We start from the raw sequence: 20,440 nt of genomic DNA on the forward strand, positions 1-20,440 counted from the left end.
CTGGGGACGAATCCTTTAGGCCTTCAAGCACGGTATCCAGCTCTTGGCTAGAAAACTGGCTATCTATTCCATAAACATTATTATAAGAGATAAAATCAAATGGAGGTAGGAGAATAAGATCCGCAGAAGGGACAAAAGGGGGGGCTAATTTATTTATAAAATCATTGAGCCAGATATCAGGGTTATTGGAGGATGGGTTGGCATAGGAAAGAGAACCACGGAATCTACGGATATTTTTCCATACAATGGATGGAGGTGTAGTAGGTGATAAACTCTCGCAGAATCGTATCCAGCCTCGTTTCTTTTTTTTAGAAAGAAATCGTTTCGCATGAGCAGCATTTCGTTTGTAAACAATAAAATTTTCGAAACTCATATTAGAATTGTACCTGTCTTCGGCATTCCTTCGCTCAATAATTACCTCAGAACATTCGTGATCCCACCAGGGAGGGGATATTTTTCTGGGAGAGGATGAGGCGGTTCGCTTTACAGGCAGGGTTTCAGAAGCAGCAGAGTGGAGACAGGTAACAAAGGAGTTATATGAGAACATGCAATTTTGTCGAAGAATTTCTGGTAGATTAGCTACTTTAGAATCAAGATTGAGTGCAAAAGAGTCCCAATCAGCGCTTTCTAATTTATATTTAAGTAAGGGAGGAAAAGAGGAGGTGGGGATATGAACAGTACGAGAACAGGAAAGGAGAATTGGGAAATGATCACTACCAAATGTAGAGGGAAGGGTGCGGCAAGAAAGGGAGGAGGCTAATATAGATGAACAAATACTTAAGTCGACTACAGTTCTAGGATTTTGCATGGGGGAAACTCTTCTAGTAGGGGCACAATCATTGATTATACATAAATTTAGATCATCAAAGAGGTCCACTAAAAGTCGTCCAAAGGTATCACACATATAAGATCCCCATGAAGTATGGTGGCCATTGAAGTCTCCCATAACTATCACGGGAGAGGGGAGAAAGGAAATAATTAACGATAGGTCAGGGATGATACTGGGATGAGGATGAGGTATATGAACAGATAAAAAGGAGATATCAAAGGCTCGCACTGCGACGGCGTTGAAATACCGCCCGTGCGACGGAAGAGGGATCTGGGTGAATGGGATCGATCGGTTTACAAGTAGAGCACTTCCAGCATAACCGTCATCCCTGTCATCACGCAAACAAGAAAATCCCGGAACCCAATAATGAGAACCAGGAATTAACCATGTCTCCGAGATGGCAGCCACAACAGGCTTATGCAAGGCAATTAACTCTATCAGATCATGTTTTTTGCGACGAATACTCTGTGCATTCCACTGGAGGAACACTAGATCCATGGTTTGAAAGAATGGAAGAAAAACGGGAGAATCTTAAGGCAACGTTGGACGGTAATTTTTCGGGGTATTCATTTATTAAACTTTCAATAAAAGATAAACACATATCTAAAAGTTTATCATCGCGCGAAGGGGCCGAGGGTGAGGTAGTATTATTAATTAGAGCGCACCCATTGGGGAGGGAAGGTGGAACGTCGCGAACAATGGCGTTATGAGCGACTGTATCATAAGTGGTTCCCAAAGTAGCCCTGGGGCGGGGAGATCTCATTACAGTTTTTTTGTAAGAAACCGTAGGGATAGGTTGGCTTGATAATGTGAGGTGGGATTCAGGCGTTACTGAGTGGATGGTGGATGGATGGGTCTTAACGTTTTCCGCAAATGTTTTGCGTGAAGCTGGGATCAACTTTGATGCCTCTTCAAATGAGACACCTTCAGTCGCCATCAACAATTTAATCGCTTTTTGACGACCCTGCTCTGGGCAGCTTTTGTCAGTTGCAAAATGGTTAGCTGAGCAGTAGAGGCAGGACGCCTCTACTTCTGTTTTGGGACAGGTATCACCTGCGTGCATTTGAGTGCACCGATAGCAGCGATCTTTGGAACGGCACTGTTCACGAACGTGACCGAACCGACAGCACTTAAAACACTGAATTGTCGGAAATTGATAGACCTCAACCGCCATGGCAGTGTATAAACAGTATATTTTATTGGGCATAGTTTGCCCCTGGAAGGTAAGGACTACAGATTGGGACGGTGTCCAAGACGTCACTCCATCAATTTTCTGCTTTTTATTTAAACGCCTCGCCTTTAAAACCTTACCACGTCCTCCTGGAAAGTCTATGTAACTTACAAATTCCTCCATTGACCATTCAGTAGGGACACCCTTGACGATGCCCATACGGGTTATATGGAACAAGGGAATAGTTGCTTGAAATTTCGCTTCCTTTAAACTTGAAAAATTAAGAAAATTATTTGCATCTGCTGCCGAAGTAAATTGCACCGATATTTTATTACGGCCTATAGGTCTAACACCATCTTTAGTTATGTTCTGGACACGGTGTTTATATAAGAACGAACCGAATTTAATGGGTCTTATACTTAGACCAGCCGAAGGGTCTTCCTCTGTGCGAGACACATATACTATGTATGGTCCACTCTCTTCGCCAGTGTAAGATGGGGGATCCAAAAGAATTGGATCAATATAGGTAGTTTGGGAGGCTGGGATAGTATAGTCGTGATCAGGGATATGGCGTTTGGAGGGTAAAATGTCAGAGTCTTTAGAGGAGTGATCGGAACGGGGCCTTTTGTGGCCCGTAGACTCCGCTTCCATCATCTCACTCTGTAGATCCGGTGGTTTATTAAGGTCTGGAGGGTCAGGACCCATATTGCAGAAGGAAAATTAGTTTTCAATTGCTTACCTAAACAGCACAAACACAACAAAAAGTTTGGTATCACTAGAAAAATAATAGGATAATAAAAAACGTAAAAAACAAAAACAATCTCTGAGACACGTGTTTTCTCCGACACAACAAAGCAGCGAAAAAACCACAATACGACCTATTTTTATCGTATCATCAGGAAATTAAACAAATCGTTTCAAATTTCGGAAATGCTCATTTTAATATACTCGATCTGTCGGACGACGCGGATAATGAAACTGAAATTGAGGAACAATTCGATGAATTATATTTTCAGATACAGTCTATTTTTATTAGTTTAACTAAACATGATACAAATAATTCGATTAACTCGAACATCAATTCATCGAATATCCGTTTACCTAAAATTACATTGCCACATTTTTCGGGCAATATCAAGCAGTGGCCTGTGTTTTATGATACGTTTAATTCTTTAATTCATAACTCAACGTCAATTTCGGACACGGAAAAGTTTCATTATTTAATTTCTTCTCTTAGCGGGGATGCGTTATCGGTGGTTAAGGCGTTCCCTATGACTCATGAATATTATCGCGACGCGTATGAAGCTCTTATTAATCGCTATAAATGTAAACGAACATTAGCTTTTACTTGTTGGCAAGATATTTTAAGCACTTGTACTTCCGCCTTCGATCGAGCCGCTCATCTACTGTGCGCGCGCGGCGGCCATTAAAACACGTGTATCGCATCGGATAATTGGGCGCAAAATCATCGAGTGCTGCAGCATCTCAAAGGTACGTGGTGCATTGTTTTTGCTGCTCACTATTTCTGAACATCGATTTTGTGCTAACGTAATTTTCCCTAATGTAGTAGAAGCCACCCGCTATTTTCGGCTTGGTGCGATTCTACTAAGAAAGTATTTTCTAGAAATTACAATAAAAATAATAATATATAGCTGGTGTAGATCAATCAACCGAATTTTATCAGGGAAATTAATATACAATGGCGATGATCAAATTAAGGTTGCTGCGCAACAATATTACAATAAGCGAAAACATTACAAAAATAAAAAATAAAGTGTAAGTACTAATTTCTTTTAATGTCCTTTTCTTCATTATTCTTAGTAATGTTTTTTAAGAAATATGACTGAATAATACTTATCCAAATATCATTTTTATAGACCCCTTGGTAATTCTTTTTTTGAAAGTGTAAGTGAAAAGTATTTTTTTTTTCGAAATCATTATATATTTTATAATCAATTGTAGATTCAGTCTTTTTTCTTAAATTATAATCTTTGTTTTATTCTCTATAACAATATCGCTCTCCTGTTACGATAACGACGCAAATATTATATGTGAACATTTATTTCAAGGCACATGTTTTGAAGTTTGACTTCAAATATCAAGTAAAAAATATTTCGCCTGATATAATTGTTCACATTTAAATTGCGTCGTTGTTGTAACAGAAGAGTAGTACTAAAAATTGATATTATGTATAGGTATGCGTAGGTAGGTGAATAGTTTAGAGCGTATACGCACTATGCGGGTAGCCGCATTGCGGGTAGCCGTCCGGCTGACCGCAAGCACAATTATGTACGTAATATTCATTTCTATGCGCACTGTGCGGTCTGCGGTAGCCGCATCACAGTGCGCATAGAAATGAATATTACGTACATTATTGTGCTTGCGGTCAGCCGGACGGCTACCCGCAATGCGGCTACCCGCATAGTGCGTATACGCTCTTACACTCCAAAATCCAGAGGGCGCATTGTCGCCTGTCAAAGTCAAATAGGTTTGCCTTCATATGCTTCAAGAGGGCTCTCTATGCCCTATTATACATTATACTCTTTGCTCTTTGGTGGGAGCTCACCTTGTGTAGACCCCAACATTAAATTGTACCGATTCCCTAATCCTGGACCAACAAATACACAACGGTAAGAGAACATAAATCAATCTTAACATAACCTTAAAATCTGTTTTATTATCAAATCAGTCGATTTAACAAGTCTTCATTTATTTTCAGATGTGAATTGTGGGCCAAATTCTGTTTCCCTGAGGGAGCATGGTCTTCTGTAGACTTTCAGCGGAAGTTGTATTCTGAACACAGAATGTTGTGTAACTTACACTTTCGAATATCATCATTTTACTGATTATGCTGAAAAGAAGCTGAACAGACATGCCGTTCCTGACGCTGAACAGGTGAGAATTCCAACCAATATCACTACTTTTACCACATTACCCTATGTAAGTTATTGGAATAATAGTAAAAAGCTTTTTGCAAACACTTTTATTGTGGGCACAGCTAAGAAGTGGAATTCCCTGCCAGAGTCTTTGTTTTCTGATAGCTACAAACTTGGGGTCTTCAAGTCAAGATTGAATAAGTTACTTCTAGGCAAGCATGCTTCACTGTCGACCACATCATCGCTTACCATTAGGCGAGATAGTGGTCAAACGCAACCCACTAAAGTTAACATTAATTTATAATAATAATAATGTTTCAGAATCAATCGACTATGGACGCAATTGATTACTGTTCTGCACAGCCTGGACCATCACGCCATCCCTCAAGCCCCATTCCTGGGCCATCGCGAAAATTAATGGATATCACAAATATTCAGCCGGTAATTGTAATTTTTGACAAAAAACCTATAGACAGCCACAGTACATCCAATTTTGATGGATTTTGATTTAATAGTGATAATATGTGTCATAACAACTCATTTAAATTGTTATTGGTTTGGTAATCATGGTAAAAGTAGCGACTATTAGAACACTAAATTTATTTTCTGATATTCAAATATTTTGTTTCAGTATAAAATTATCACTGTTCCTGAAGACCTTGTGTGTGAAATTCCTTTGGACAGATCCAAAGACTGTGTAACAATGTCTCAGCCTGGCCCATCAAAGGTACCAATTAAGAGCACAGAAAAACAGCATGAAAAGGTAAATACAAGTTGTGTACTATTCATGTTTTATTTATTTATTTAATTATTTATTGCACACACAAAAGACATAGAGACACACAAAGTACAGCTAATAGGAAATAATGTGTACAAACGGACAAGTTGTATGTGTAGTGTGTTGTTTTAGTAAATTGGACAAAGTATATTGAGTTTTAGTGAAGTTAATAGCATCCAAACCTGAGTTTAATTTTGTTTTTTTTATTGCAGACAATTTCTGTTGCTGACAAGAAATGCACAAAATATTTAAAGAAAATATGTGAACTCAAAAATACAATAAAAAAAATGAAAAGAACATTTTAAATGTTCTGTGTGAAAATAATGCAGTCCAGAAATTGAGTGCTCATTTAACTCCTGCATTTGCTCTCATTCTGCAAGGAGAGTTAAAAAATACAAAGAGAAAATATACAGGTAGACGGTGGACTTCTGAACAAAAAATTATAGCACTGCGATTATATAAAAGGTCACCATCATGCTATCGTCTCTTAAGAAGACTTTGGTGTCTACCAGCACCAAGCACTTTAAAAAATTTGTTAGGAAAATTTCAGCTTAATGTGGGTCTAAATGACAAGATTTTTAAAAGTTTAAAAACCCATGTGGAAAGCCAAGAGCCATCAAATAATGAATATATTTTAATGTTTGATGAAATGGCTATCAAAAAGCACCTATGGTACAATAATAGAGAAGACAAAGTGGATGGGTACCAAGACCATGGTGAACATGGAAGGTCCTCACAAGAGGCTAGTCATGCCCTTGTGTTTATGGTCTCAGGAATAAGAAAGAGAGTGAAACAACCGGTTGCATTTTATCTTTCTAGTGCTTATGTAACTGCAGATAGATTAGCTGTACTCATAATTTTATTTATCTATGTAAAAAAATGTATTCTAATATTTTTTTCTTTTCTAGGTTTTACATAAATGTTTTGAAATAAACTTAAAAATAGCAGCAACTGTATGTGACATGGGTGGTGTCAATAGGCGAGCATTGAATATTTTGGGGGCTTCCACAGAAACTCCATATTTTAATTTTGAAAATAATGAAGTGGTCACATTATTTGATACACCACATTTACTAGTGTTTCAGAAACATGTTTTTGAAACATAATTTAAAATGTTATACAAATATAACATCAAACAATTGCAAAGGACAAGGTAATCATTTTAATACTTTTCTTTTTTTTTAATTCTAATGTGTGGTTCTGATGAGTGTTTTTATTCTGAAGTAGAGTGTTCACTGGTATATATATATTATATAAGAATAAAAGCGGTAGGTACAATAAATATTTTTCCGATTTCATTCAACATAAAGGTCTCACCACCCTTAAACACAGCCCGACAGCCTGGAAGTCTGAAAATCAATCTTAGCAAAGAGAGGAACTGAGTTCTGGAGGCTAGATTAGCATTACCTCCATGTGACTACTATAATATGTGGCTACTATTTACAATTTAATACTGATATTCAACTGCATGTAGTTAGACTGGCACTGGGCTATTTTTTCATTTAATGTAAAGGGTTTCTGGAGAATTAATTGAGATCATTAAAATTTCAAACTTGTCATCAAGCTTTTTTACTTACTTATTTTTCAGATATGTAATTTTGTATTTTTAGTGCATTCTGCTGTAATTTCTTTGTTTCATCTAGTACAGAGGATCTTCAAAAATGCGCGCCCCTTCACAGCTTGTTACTAACTCTTGATGTATTTGTATCGAAAATTTAGTGGAAGGGCGTCCAAGTTTGTAGTGGAAAAAGTACTACTTACTCATTTCTTTATGTAGTACTGTTAGCCAATACCATATTTATACCATACTAGAGGTCTGCCCCGGCTTCGCCCGTGGTACATGTTTACGTTTTCTCTACAGAAGAACCATCCTCGTATTTCAAGGAATATAATAAAAAAAGAATTATCGAAATCGGTTCAGCCGTTCTCGAGTTATGCGCTTACCAACAAATTTTGCGATTCATTTTTATATATAAGATTTAAAAGCTATAATGATTTGTACTAACCCAGACATTTCTCATTATTTTCTAGGCATTGCTAAATGGAAACACATTGAAGATTTTTTCGAAGTGGACAACAATAACGGAAATTTTGTGTTTGCTCCAAAACTACGAAGGACCATTTAAATCCCAACAATAAGCAAAAAATGCGAGTAAATCTTGCTGCTCAAGTTCTGAGTCACTCAGTGGCTGCTGGAATGTTTGCCAGAATATCCCAAGGTACAATTTTAACATCAAATCATCAAAAGTAAAGTTAAAATCACGATTTTAACTTTACTTGTGAATTATTACATAATGTAGTTTATTGTAGACATATTTTAAAACTGTATCGAAATCATTGTACAGTCGCCTGCACGTCAGTTGTAACCAGCGTAAGCTGGCCTATTATTTTGTTGAAACTCCATACTACACAACAACTGGTCCATTTAAAAACCCAGTAAGTGCAATGGAGCAAATTTAACAAGAAAGCAGAAAAATTATTTTGTTTTGCCCTGATAAGATACTAAGTTTTAAAATATTTAATATTAATTTTGAAGATTATTGATAAAAGTAATATTACTAAGCCTCCGCTGTCTGTCTGTCTGTCTCCAGGCTTTATCTCATAAGCCGTGATAGCTAGAAAGCTGAAATTTTCACAAATGATGTATTTTCGTTGCCGCTATAACAACAAATACCTACTAAAAAATAAATATTAAGGGGGGTCCCCATACAATAAACGTGTTTTTTTTTCGTATTTTTTTGCTAAACCAGGCTGTATCTCATAAACCATGATAGCTAGCTCCAGGTCAAAGTGTTACCACTGTACCACAAATAAGTACATTAATTTTACATTCTGTTAATTTTCAGGGCTGCTACCTACAGAAGCAACAATAACTGCTGAAGTAATAGCCGATATGGACAGATTGTTCGACTGCGTGAACAGTGATACACCAGATTTAAAGAAAGGAAAACCATATTCTACAAATTTAACAAATGTTTTTTTTTTTTTTTTTTTTTTTTTTTTATATTAGAGCGGGCAACGGAGCAGGTGGTTCACCTAGTGAGGTAATCACCACCGCCCATGAGCACTCACAAAGTTACCTTTGTGAGGCTGTTGCCGACTGTCGTAGGTAGGTATAGGCTCTCCTTTTAAATAAATTCATGTCATACATGTGCGGGAATACTGAACGGGGTAGACTGTTCCACAGGGTGGTGGTACGTGGAAAAAAGTTTCGCGAGAAGCGTACGGTACTCGTTTGCCAGCGGTCCAAATGATGTGCATGGAACTTGGCTTTGTGGCGGGCGGTGCGATGATGAAATTCCGCAGCAGGTATGAGCTCAAATAGCTCATCTGAACACTCCCCATGGTATATGCGATAGAAGACACACAGTGAGGCAATGTCCCTTCGCAAAGCAAGAGGGTCAAGCCGATCGCTAAGTTTTGGGTCGCCAATCATTCTAACTGCTCTACGTTGTACGCGATCAAGTGGAAGGAGTTGGTAAAACGGGGCTCCAGCCCAGAGATGTGAGCAGTACTCCATGTGTGGCCGTATCTGAGCTTTATAAAGTAAAAGAAGGTGGTCAGGCCTGAAGTACTGCTTCGCTCTATTTAGGACGCCCAGTTTTTTAGAAGCTAGAGAAGCTTTACCTTCCAAATGATCGCGAAACTGAACATCGTTAGAAACATTGACGCCAAGAATTGCGATGCTAGGCTTGACGCTAAGGGGAGTGTTCATAAAGAGGGGAGCTGATTCAAATGGCTTTTTTTTGGCCGTAAATGCACATAGTTGCGTCTTAGCGGGGTTAAACTCGACCAGGTTTTGACGTCCCCACTCTGAAACTTCTCCCAAAAGAGTTTCAATTTTCAACGCCAGAGTGTTTCTGCACTCATCGACATTTTCTTGCGAGAAGTTAGCATGGCCAGTGTAAAAAGCGTCTCCAGTACTATCATCTGCATAGCAATGAATGTTACTAATTTGTAACATGTCATTGATATGCAGAAGGAATAGTGTGGGTGAAAGAACACAGCCTTGGGGTACGCCAGCGTTAACAGGCATAAGATCCGAGCTCGATCCGTCGACCAAGACCCGAATATTTCGTGCCGCAAGAAAGCTGGCTATCCATGTGTGTAACTTCTCGGGGAGTCCATATGATGTAAGCTTCGAAAGAAGAGCCCGGTGCCACACCCGATCAAAGGCTTTTGCGACATCAAGACTAACGGCTAGTGCCTCCCCTTTACTCTCAATAGCCGCAGCCCATCGGTGAGTTAGAAAGGCCAAGAGATCACCAGCTGATCGTCCATGGCGAAAGCCATACTGATGGTCACTGATCAGCTGGTTCTCCTCTAGGTAACCTAAGAGCTGACGGTTGATTATGCTTTCCATGACTTTTGAGAGCAAAGAGGTAATAGCAATGGGCCTGTAGTTAGAGGGGTCCGATTGATCGCCTTTCTTAGGGATCGGGTGCACTGCGGCGGTTTTCCACGAAGCAGGGGCAATGCCGACATCATAAGAGTGTTGAAACAAGTGTGCAAAAACGGGAGCCAATTCTGGAGCACACGTTCTTAAGACAATTGCAGGGATACCATCAGGGCCACTCGCTTTATGGATGTCGAGAAAGAAAAGTACCTTTCGCACTTTACTTTGTGTAAAGCGCACCTCGGTCATAGGTCGGTCATGTGTCACCACACTTAAAACATTTTGCAAAAATGAAAAAGTTTTTTGCAACTTGCGAATTTGTAGGGTGTCAAAGCCAGCCCCCATCAAAGCAAGGTTGGATATGGACACTTAACGGAATAGAAAAGCTTTTTAATAATTTAAAAAAAAAAACATGCTGTTAGAGCTCTATCAACTCGCCGTCTTCAACAGGACCCTCTCGAAAATTTGTTTGGCACCATAAGAGGAAACTGTGGTGCTAATTATAATCCAACAACTGGACAATTTATCGCTGGGTTGAAGACGGCCATTCTGTCCAACCTTGCTCACTTGGGGTCAGGCAATTGCGCAGAAGATGACTGTACGACAATGACAAATACCAAACAAAATATGTCTAAATCCACTGCCACAAATATATGCACAGAAAGTAAAACAGAAGATCCAGTTGTTTCAGACATGCTTTCGTTAATTGAGGATTCTTTTGAAGAAAGTGTGTCTGATTCTGAAGAATTACAAGCTTGTGCATATGTTTGTGGTTTTTTATTGAAAAATCGTAAAAGCACATGTAAAAATTGTGACTTCATTTTTAAAGCTAAGGACACTGGCGAGCTTGTATACACATTCGTAGCGTATAAAGAATATAATGACATAAAAAAGGATTGAACTATGCATCTCAAGCATTAATAAGATGTGTCGAAAGTTGCGCTACTATCTGCAACAGTTTCTTTTTAACGTCATCACATTATTTGAATTTAAAACAAAAGGCAACTATTAAACTGTCAGAACAAGTAAATTTTAGATTTTTAATGAACTGTGAAGAACACTATAGGATGAATATTGATTTTATTATTAATAGTGTATTTTACATAACTGTTAAACGATTTTGTGTGCTTAAAAATCGCCAATTTTCCGAAACACACACAAACAAAGCATTAAAAAGAAAATTAGATATATTACAACATAAATAATTGTCATTACATTCTTCATAAGGCATTTTATACAAACTTTTAAGTCCTTACAAACTTTCAATGACATCACATTGAAAGTTTGAAACGACATATTATGAAGTTTCATTCAAATCGACCCGATTTTAATGAAACTTCATATTATGCAATAAGCAGGATTTAGGTACTTAAAAAAGTTATAATTTTCTAAAAATAGTGTAATAGCAAAATTAAACTGAGATTTCCAATTAGCTGAAGATAGAATTTATCAGACCTATATATCCTGCTTATGCGTATGAAGTTTCATTTGGATTGTGTATGTTCTGAAAACAGGCGACTCACGATATTTTCCTTCACCTATGTCAGTGATATCCAAGATAAACATAGAAAATACATGTAAATTGGAAAAATCACATTGGTGCTTGATAATATTATATTTAAATGTTAGGCAGTTGGTTTTATGCTATTTTCAAATAATTCTGTTTTTGAATTAATAATGTAATTTAATTGTTACTATGGCAAATTTTGTGAAAATAGTTACAGACAGGACAAGTGTGTTTATTGATTTCAACAACAAGGGGTCGGTGAAAAGAAAATGTAGCTTCTTTTCTCGAATACTTTTTTGTTGTTGAAGATGTGGCTGTAAACCATTATAACATAATGTAGAATATTTTAATAAACAGGTATTTTCATCTACACCTTGTATGTAAATAAATTAACAAACTTTAACACAATTATTGCACGCCTCATAAGCGAAGCGTTGAGGTGGGTACTACTGTCACTTCGCGCAAAACATCTGATTTTTCAAACTTAAAATGTCTTTATGTATCATACATTGCACTTGTAAGATAATACATACACACACATATTAAGAAAAAACACTATTTTTAACGTTCATGATATTTTTGATGTCATTTTTGTTATTTAAACTAGTTAAAAAACAGTTTAAAAAAGTTCTGTCTTGGACGTCCGTGTGTCTGTATGTGCGGATCCTTTTTCTTGTTAACACGATAGCGACCGAAATACTTTACTAATCGAGTCTTTTTTTTTCTCTTACGCTTGAGTATGCTCAGGAATAGAACCCTTTCATTTTTCAGGGTCTGATTCGATGTGGTTTAATTGTTATTAAATAAACAAAAATAATAATTAATAAATATTTATTAAAAAAAATTATGAGGCGTGCACTTTTGGATTTTTTCAGATTTGCTGCCATTGTAACAATTTGATACACTGCTGCTAACAGTTTGACAAAAACGGCATGCATGCAAAAAGGGTAGTTTTCTGAAAGATTGTTTAATAAATTATCAATCCTGTTGTTCAAATCTGTACCATTATTCAGATGTTTTGCAGACAATAATACCTACATTTATAAGACAGTCGTTTTCTGTGCATTAAGTATATTTTAACGAAAATTTTGAAAACTTGCATGTGTTTAAGTTGATAAGCAATTTTTCCTAAAATTTAAAATGGATTTGTAAGCAGTAACATACGATTTGCTAATTTAATAAAACTATCGAAGAAATACCTGTTTCATTAAACTCTCCTCCCCTCTATCTTGAAAGATTGGGAACTAGAAACAATTCTGGCACTTCCAGATTACTCCAGAAAGGCCTCTAAATTTTAAAAGTACTCGGCGACCTTTCTGAAGTAATCTGGGAGTGTCAGAATTGTTTCTAGTCTTCAAATATATTATAAATCACGTGATCTGGTTCAAATTTTCCGCCTCGATTGTTGTACTTGGGCATCACAGAGATGGCGGTAGTGTCGAATAGTTTTTCGTTCTATGAAGTTAACATTCTTCCCGTAATGTGAATTCGTCCGTATCGTGTTCGGAACTGATGATTGTTATTGTTACTGTTGTTATGCGCCTCGTTATTTGTTTTTGAATCCATTGACTTATTAGGCGAGGCGTCTTGTATGACTGAGCCGTTGTTAATAAGAAATGCGGGTTTTAATTTGTCTATTGAAATAGTTCTAATGTAATCGCCTATCTTAATTTTGAAAAATTTATCTTTACGTTCTAAAACTTGATGAGGTCTTTGAGAGGAATCGCAGGTATATTTAGTCAATAGATTTGATCAATAGATTTTTATAAGGTTGAGACAAAAACCAATATATCAATTCCATTTGCTTTATGGCAAATTAATAATGGCCAAAGGAGTTTGATTTCTTCCGTCCATGATATTGGCTACACTAGATTTAGTCTGTGATCTATGGTCTGTGGATTTAATGACAGTGACAGAATTTAAACATTAACTCTGACGGATGAAAGTGAGGATGAAAGAGTGTAGCACTTAGCAGTCTTGGTAACAGTTAACGGTTTCCTGAGTTTTTCAATGTTAAATTTAGATTAATTTTCTAACGGTTTTCATTTCGGTTGCTGTAAGATTGACGTCAACATAAAAAAGGTCATAACGTAAAAAAGGTTGTTAAAAATGGAGGAAATTGTATAAAAATTTACTGTTGATAGACAACATGACATGACTGAAGGTAATGTTAATGAACATGTAATTTCCCATGAAGAATGTGACTGCATAGAAGAAGAAATAATGGCCGTAGTATAAGTTTAATGTCATCTAATACGATAATAAATAATAAACACACTTGATTTTTGTTGAGTAGTACTGCTGCCCCCAAGGTTGCCCAAAAAATAATGCCTTTCCTTTAATCACTTTATTACTCTTCACAATACGAGTACATATATGTGTTGTTTAAGCTAGCCGTTATGCACTACTAAAAAATAATTCTAATAAAATGTAGAAAGCGTCGGGGAAACAATGTGGACGCACACATATACAAAAAGCTCGATCAGCGAATTGCATGTGTGTGTCCCTACATTATTCCCCCCCCTTTTCAAAAAAAATTATACACTCCAAAAAAAAGTTTTATCAAAAGACATAATAAACACACAACAATTACCGTTAAATACAAAATGACAATGCAAGATAACAATGCAAGACACATATTAATTCGTAATATTTCTTATTTTTACATCAATAAAAAAATCTTACATCTAAACGGCTTAGCCTAATTAACCCTTCATTGCATCTTGATGGAAATTTCCATCAAGCCGTTCACAGGTAAAAAAAGCATAGAAATCGGTATGCCATGTTGACGTTTTTTAAGTTAGTTTTAAGTATCTATGGATAAAATGGAACGTAAATATTTTGAGAAAAAAATAAACGTCAATGTCAAATGTCAATGTTATCTTGGTTACCTGCAAACGGTAATACATTTGTTGTACCGGTATAAACAAAATAATAATTTGTGGTATATAATAGACGGCAATCTTTGAAAAATTTCACAATGAGTAGAAATAAGGTGAGTTATTTATTATCTGTTAGTAATTGTAAAGAAAATATGGAAAATATATCCAAAATAAAGTTGATTTGGTATGACGTAAATTTACATCATTATGCAGTACCGTCATACCTGATGTATGGAAAAATTTCAGTTCATAAAAGTTTACAGTTTATATGTTTTTTTGTTGTTGTTCTAGATTAACTTGGTAGACAAAGACATAGAACGATATCTAGCTCAGCTGGAAGATGGTTGGTTGTCAGAAGACGGACTGGAAGCTGATGACTCTGAGGATGAAGATCCATCAAATTTACAATATACTAGAGATGAACTTCTACATCTGTTAGCGGATGAAAATGACGATGAATATGATCACCAAGATAATGAAGAAGACCACCCTCCTCTTGTTGAAGAACCACAGGAAGAAGCAGAAAATCAAAATAATTCTCCTGGTGGTAATATTTTAGATTTCTTTTTGGATAAGAGGAAACTTGTCTGGAAGAAGAAGAATATGGAGTTTGATGAAGATAAAATTAGATTCTAAGGTAGCTCAGCTTTTCCTCCTGAAATAGCTAAACTAGAATCTCCTTACCAATGTTTTAAAACTGATCGGAATACGAACTTACGAACGAGTTTTTGGGTTCCCTGATTGCAGACCCCCACTAGCTCGCAGCTATGGAAACTTTTCCGATTCAAAATGCTTCACCCTACCCCGGCAGAGGTAAAGGACGCCAAATCGAGGGCGTCAACAATACCAAAGGATGAGAGTGTCGCAGATGCGCAGAACAAAAGGAGCAGAAACTATGCTCAACCTTCAAGAAGAGATCCGGAAGAAGGTGTTCGTTGGATCTAATGAGGAGGATGCCTTGGCTCGCTTGAGTGAGCAGCAAACACTGAAAGCTATAACGTTGTCGATTACCACCCGTGGCATCGGCTTGGGACTTTGTCATTTGACCTTTATTTCCATTTCTTACCACGAAAATATACAAGTGCCCAATATATATGCTATGTATCGTGTTTTCCTCGGCCTTTTAGAGGCTAAGATCGAGGCTATCAAAACTGATTTACCAGTTGTTCCGCGTCTGCAAGACAGCATCAAGCAAACAGGAGTTAATTGTAATGCTCAGAGTTGCACAAAGTGTGACCATTGTGCCTGAGCCAATTAGAAAGATTATAAATGCCATAGGGTACGTGAAGCACGAAGATAAAATTTATGTTCCTGCTGTCGCCGTGGACCCTGTCGACAGGAATGGCCAACCTACACCTCGGCCTGAGAACGTTATCTTAAGTACCCTACGGAGGACCGTAGAATATCTCTCCAATGCAGAAAACTCAGCTGGAAAAATCTTACATCTAAACGGCTTAGCCTAATTAAAACTGATCGGAATACGAACTTACGAACGAGTTTTTGGGTTCCCTGATTGCAGACCCCCACTAGCTCGCAGCTATGGAAACTTTTCCGATTCAAAATGCTTCACCCTACCCCGGCAGAGGTAAAGGACGCCAAAGTCGAGGGCGTCAACAATACCAAAGGATGAGAGTGTCGCAGATGCGCAGAACAAAAGGAGCAGAAACTATGCTCAACCTTCAAGAAGAGATCCGGAAGAAGGTGTTCGTTGGATCTAATGAGGAGGATGCCTTGGCTCGCTTGAGTGAGCAGCAAACACTGAAAGCTATAACGTTGTCGATTACCACCCGTGGCATCGGCTTGGGACTTTGTCATTTGACCTTTATTTCCATTTCTTACCACTAAAATATACAAGTGCCCAATATATATGCTATGTATCGTGTTTTCCTCGGCCTTTTAGAGGCTAAGATCGAGGCTATCAAAACTGATTTACCAGTTGTTCCGCGTCTGCAAGACAGCATCAAGCAAACAGGAGTTAATTGTAATGCTCAGAGTTGCACAAAGTGTGACCATTGTGCCTGAGCCAATTAGAAAGATTATAAATGCCATAGGGTACGTGAAGTACGAAGATAAAATTTATGTTCCTGCTGTCGCCGTGGACCCTGTCGACAGGAATGGCCAACCTACACCTCGGCCTGAGAACGTTACCTTAAGTACCCTACGGAGGACCGTAGAATATCTCTCCAATGCAGAAAACTCAGCTGGAGTCCGTAGGCGTTTTCATGAGAACAATTCAATACCTGGCGCCATTTGGAACGCCGACCATGTTCTCCAGAATCCAGATGAAATCATGCCACGGAACTACGATATCTACGACGATTTTCGTCGAGAGTCCATGATAATCGCTCCGTTTCTCTCATCACGTCGGGGTCACCAATGTTGAGTAGTGCTGCTGCCCCCTAAGGTTGCCCAAAAAATAATGCCTTTCCTTTAATCACTTTATTACTCTTCACAATACGAGTACATATATGTGTTGTTTAAGCTAGCCGTTATGCACTACTAAAAAATAATTCTAATAAAATGTAGAAAGCGTCGGGGAAACAATGTGGACGCACACATATACAAAAAGCTCGATCAGCGAATTGCATGTGTGTGTCCCTACAATTTTTATTTGTATAGTTTTTTTTTTAATTCCTCATATACTTAGTTTTTTCACAAAGCGATAAATCCTTAGTTGATTTTTTCAAAAAACGATAAATCCGGATAGTCTAAGCAAAAACCGCTATATCCATTTTTTTTTCGTTTATTACTTCACACACGAATCTGTTGATTTGGCCACCAAACCATGTTGCTAATGTTGATATATTAAGATATTCTACTCTCTTTTACCTAAAAAACCAAAGAAAAAAAACGTTTTTTTCCGATTTGTCAAAAATCTTAGAAAGTGGATTTAGCGGTTTTTGTTCCGAAGCTCCTCACTTATAGTTTGGTGGAGAAGCACAAACTCATAATAGAAAATAAAAAACTGACGCCGCAACAAACCACGTCAAAGAAAACGCATGGAGAAAAGGTGAACATGCTTTCAACTCTTGCGGAATTACAAACGGTGTTTGTACTCGGAAAACCCTTAAATTGAAGTAAGAGGGTTTAAAAAAGATAATTAAAAAGAATATCAGACAATTTTTTTCCTTTTTATGTATTCATGAAGTAACTGAATCTGTGTTTTTCAGATACGGACAATTATTATATTTAGTTAGTTTTTTTTTTATAATCCACCTATTAAATCTATCGTAGTACAATACATATAGGATATATTACATCTACGTAGTAATTTTTGTTGGCAATTAAAAAAAAAACGGGATTTTCTACATTACATTTTGACCGTGTAGGTACTGAAATTTTGTAGGAAACTTGCAGATTTTTTTTAAATTGCTGATGAAAACCTTCTGTGTGGCGGTTTTCAAAATGGTGTATTGAATACGTTGTAATCAAGTCGGTGTCTGTTACATCCCGCATATTTTATAACCCAAATTAAGAATAAAAGATACCTACATAATGATTGTTATATACATAAAATACACATATCTAAAAATAGGTAAAAAAATATGTAGTAGGTACATTATGATATTGTTTTAGGTATTCTCCGAAAACACTTGCTCTAAGGCCGTTATGTAATCATAAGAAGTTTGAAATGCAGATCACTTTCGATGATGGATGTAAAATCGTTTTTTGAAACATTTTATAAGTTTAAAGACAAAAGGAGTCAAGACGCATGTATATTAAAACACTGTACAGTGAAACCGGTTAAACGGCATCGTCCAAAAAATAGTAAGTACACGCCGAAATCTTCTCAAACAACATACTTCGTGTACAGCTGCACACTGAAAAAGCACAGAACAAGTAATCCCCGTTTTCCAATTACAGCACTAGAGCGCATTATGCGGCATAATGCTTAACGTTGAATGTTAAGCATTATGCTAAAATTGTGAACGATGCTGAGGCCGATTTGTTTTGCAGACAAGGTGATACAAATAATAATATATCGCATTCGAGTAGAGAGTCCCAAAATATGAAAACCATAAATCAACAGCCAGTTGCAGCCGTGATTTTAAGTCAAAATAATCAATTCTCGTCCATTCAACCTTTATGGACCTCTGGACAAGCACCACCTACTACAGCATCGATGCTATAGTTCGGTTCTCAATGATGAGTCACAGTCGCATTTGATATCTTTTGTTTTGAAAAGCCGTTTGTCGCAATCTGCTAGGCTAAAATTACAAACGAAGTACGATACTGTTCAAAATATTTTAAATGATATGAAAATGCTTCTTTTACCTAAAAAGTCTACGAGTGCTTTGCAAAAAAAAAAAAATAAATTGTAAGCAAAATGACGCGTCTATTGATGCGTTCGGAAAAACTTTATCCGAATTATTCGTTGAACTTACAATTTCTCAATCCGAAGGCAATGAGGAAAAGTTTAATATTTTAAAATCAATAAATGAAAAACAGGCAATTGGGCAATGTGGAAACATGTGCGACGACAGCATTTTACTTAGTGGAATATGTGCTGCTTACTTGATCATAAGAAATTCCAGAAAAAAAAAACCAAGCGAAAGTTTTAGATACGAGGCTATTACAATAATCGAAGTAATGTGATTATGAGAGAACTACGAGAAGATAAAGATATTCTTTTTAAAAATTTTACACGTATGTCTGAAAAAAAATTCGATAGACTTTTGAAATTGGTTACACCAATAATAACAAAGCAGTCAACCAAGTTACGTGAAGCAATACCTAGTGAAATAAAATTAGCTATAACACTTAGGTTCTTAGCTGCAAGAGACAATTAAATGTCTTCTTCATATTTATTCAAGGTGTTCAAACAATTTATCTTATTGTTGAACGCTTTGTGGCACAGAAATCCACCAGACGCGGGAAACGTCTTTCGCAGCGCGCGCTGTGCTTTCAACTGTCAAGAACGAATGCGTCAAGGGCATGCGTTTCGTGCGCTGTTGACTGCGCTGTGACGCATGCCCTTGATGAACGAAAAAAGGCACAGTGTGGACATAGCTAATTCAGCTTTAAATGGAGGCTTCTTAAAACGAACTAGAATATAAGTAAGAGGAACACAGATGCAAAATGTTGCACTTGGCAAATGATGAGCGATGAAAGAATGAAATTCACGCTTTACTTATTGAAAAATTAAAATGTGGAATTATTCCAAACAACACGATATAACCGATATTTGATTTTCAATTGAAAAAAAAATTTTAATCATGAATGAAGTTTATTTAATATTTACTACTACTACTCCTCTATTAAACTAAAATAATTATAGTAGAGCCAATTTAATAGGCAACATTTGACGTCTATCAATTTTATCTTTGAAGAGAGGTAATCTGCTTAAAGACATCGATTAAACTTTAATCGATGTCTTTAAGCAGATTTATCATCAAGGTAAATTAATCGATACGGACTTGAAACATTTGTCAATCTAACTTGAAACACATGTCAATTTAAAACTTCATCAGGCGAATCCTTTTCCCAGTAATATACTTTCGTAAAAAACCAAATATGACAGTGGAGCAAAAAATTAATAATTTAAATCAAGATTTGTTAAATAGTCCATGCCATGTCTTCGGTGACCACGACAAATGTAAACCTTATTTTTGCAAAGGAATTAGTGGTGACAATTTAGTCCCTGAAATGAAAAAATGTGGTTTATGGTATGGCATTTTTTCTATTTTGAGGCTTCTTATAACGAATGCAGAAAGTCTTTTAATGGCTCACACAAATAATATAGCTGAACAATTTAATTCTTTTATCGCGAAATTTATTGGTGGAAAACGGGTCGACTATTGTCTGCGTGGTACGAAGCGCGGTGTTTTGCAGCAGCTGCAAAACAAAACACGGGTAATTTAGTAAATGCGCTAGCAAAAAATACCGAAATACCTACAAAATATTTAAAGCGTATAGCTTCTAAAAACAAAAGGAAAGCAGACACAAATAGAGACGCAAAACGAATCAAAAAAAATGTTGCACATGCAGATTTTATTTGTTT

The 20,440-nt window shown here is 36.8% G+C and overlaps 2 protein-coding genes across 2 annotated transcripts; one reads left to right on the top strand and one right to left on the bottom strand.

Annotated features, from left to right (window-relative positions):
- Positions 1-1,041: 1,041 nt before the first annotated feature.
- Positions 1,042-2,741, bottom strand: LOC149476002 (uncharacterized). Its single transcript, XM_089712561.1, has one exon. The coding sequence runs from the start codon at positions 2,703-2,705 to the stop codon at positions 1,272-1,274; it is 1,434 nt and encodes a 477-aa protein (XP_089568687.1). The 5' UTR covers positions 2,706-2,741; the 3' UTR covers positions 1,042-1,271.
- A 3,774-nt stretch (positions 2,742-6,515) lies between these two features.
- LOC149476003 (uncharacterized) lies at positions 6,516-11,967 on the top strand. Its single transcript, XM_089712563.1, has 4 exons — positions 6,516-6,807; positions 7,686-7,873; positions 8,501-8,626; positions 10,309-11,967. Exons 2-4 carry the CDS (start codon positions 7,801-7,803, stop codon positions 10,470-10,472), a joined length of 363 nt encoding a protein of 120 aa, XP_089568689.1. The 5' UTR covers positions 6,516-6,807; positions 7,686-7,800; the 3' UTR covers positions 10,473-11,967.
- Positions 11,968-20,440: the final 8,473 nt, after the last annotated feature.

The sequence above is a fragment of the Colias philodice genome, chromosome 29 (assembly GCF_061535455.1).
Source record: "Colias philodice isolate Cphi_HAF_F1 chromosome 29, ilColPhil1 Martin Lab GWU primary, whole genome shotgun sequence".
Classification (NCBI taxonomy): Eukaryota; Metazoa; Arthropoda; class Insecta; order Lepidoptera; family Pieridae; genus Colias; species Colias philodice.

What these genes read in the sequence shown, in the direction of transcription:
- LOC149476002 (XM_089712561.1), bottom strand. Translation starts at nt 2,705, where the DNA reads ATGGGTCCTGACCCTCCAGACCTTAATAAACCACCGGATCTACAGAGT.
- LOC149476003 (XM_089712563.1), top strand. Translation starts at nt 7,801, where the DNA reads ATGCGAGTAAATCTTGCTGCTCAAGTTCTGAGTCACTCAGTGGCTGCT. An exon ending in GTTTGCCAGAATATCCCAAG is followed by an intron (nt 7,874 to 8,500) that starts GTACAATTTTAA and finishes GTTAATTTTCAG; the next exon opens with GGCTGCTACCTACAGAAGCA. An exon ending in ATATTCTACAAATTTAACAA is followed by an intron (nt 8,627 to 10,308) that starts ATGTTTTTTTTT and finishes CATAGGTCGGTC; the next exon opens with ATGTGTCACCACACTTAAAA.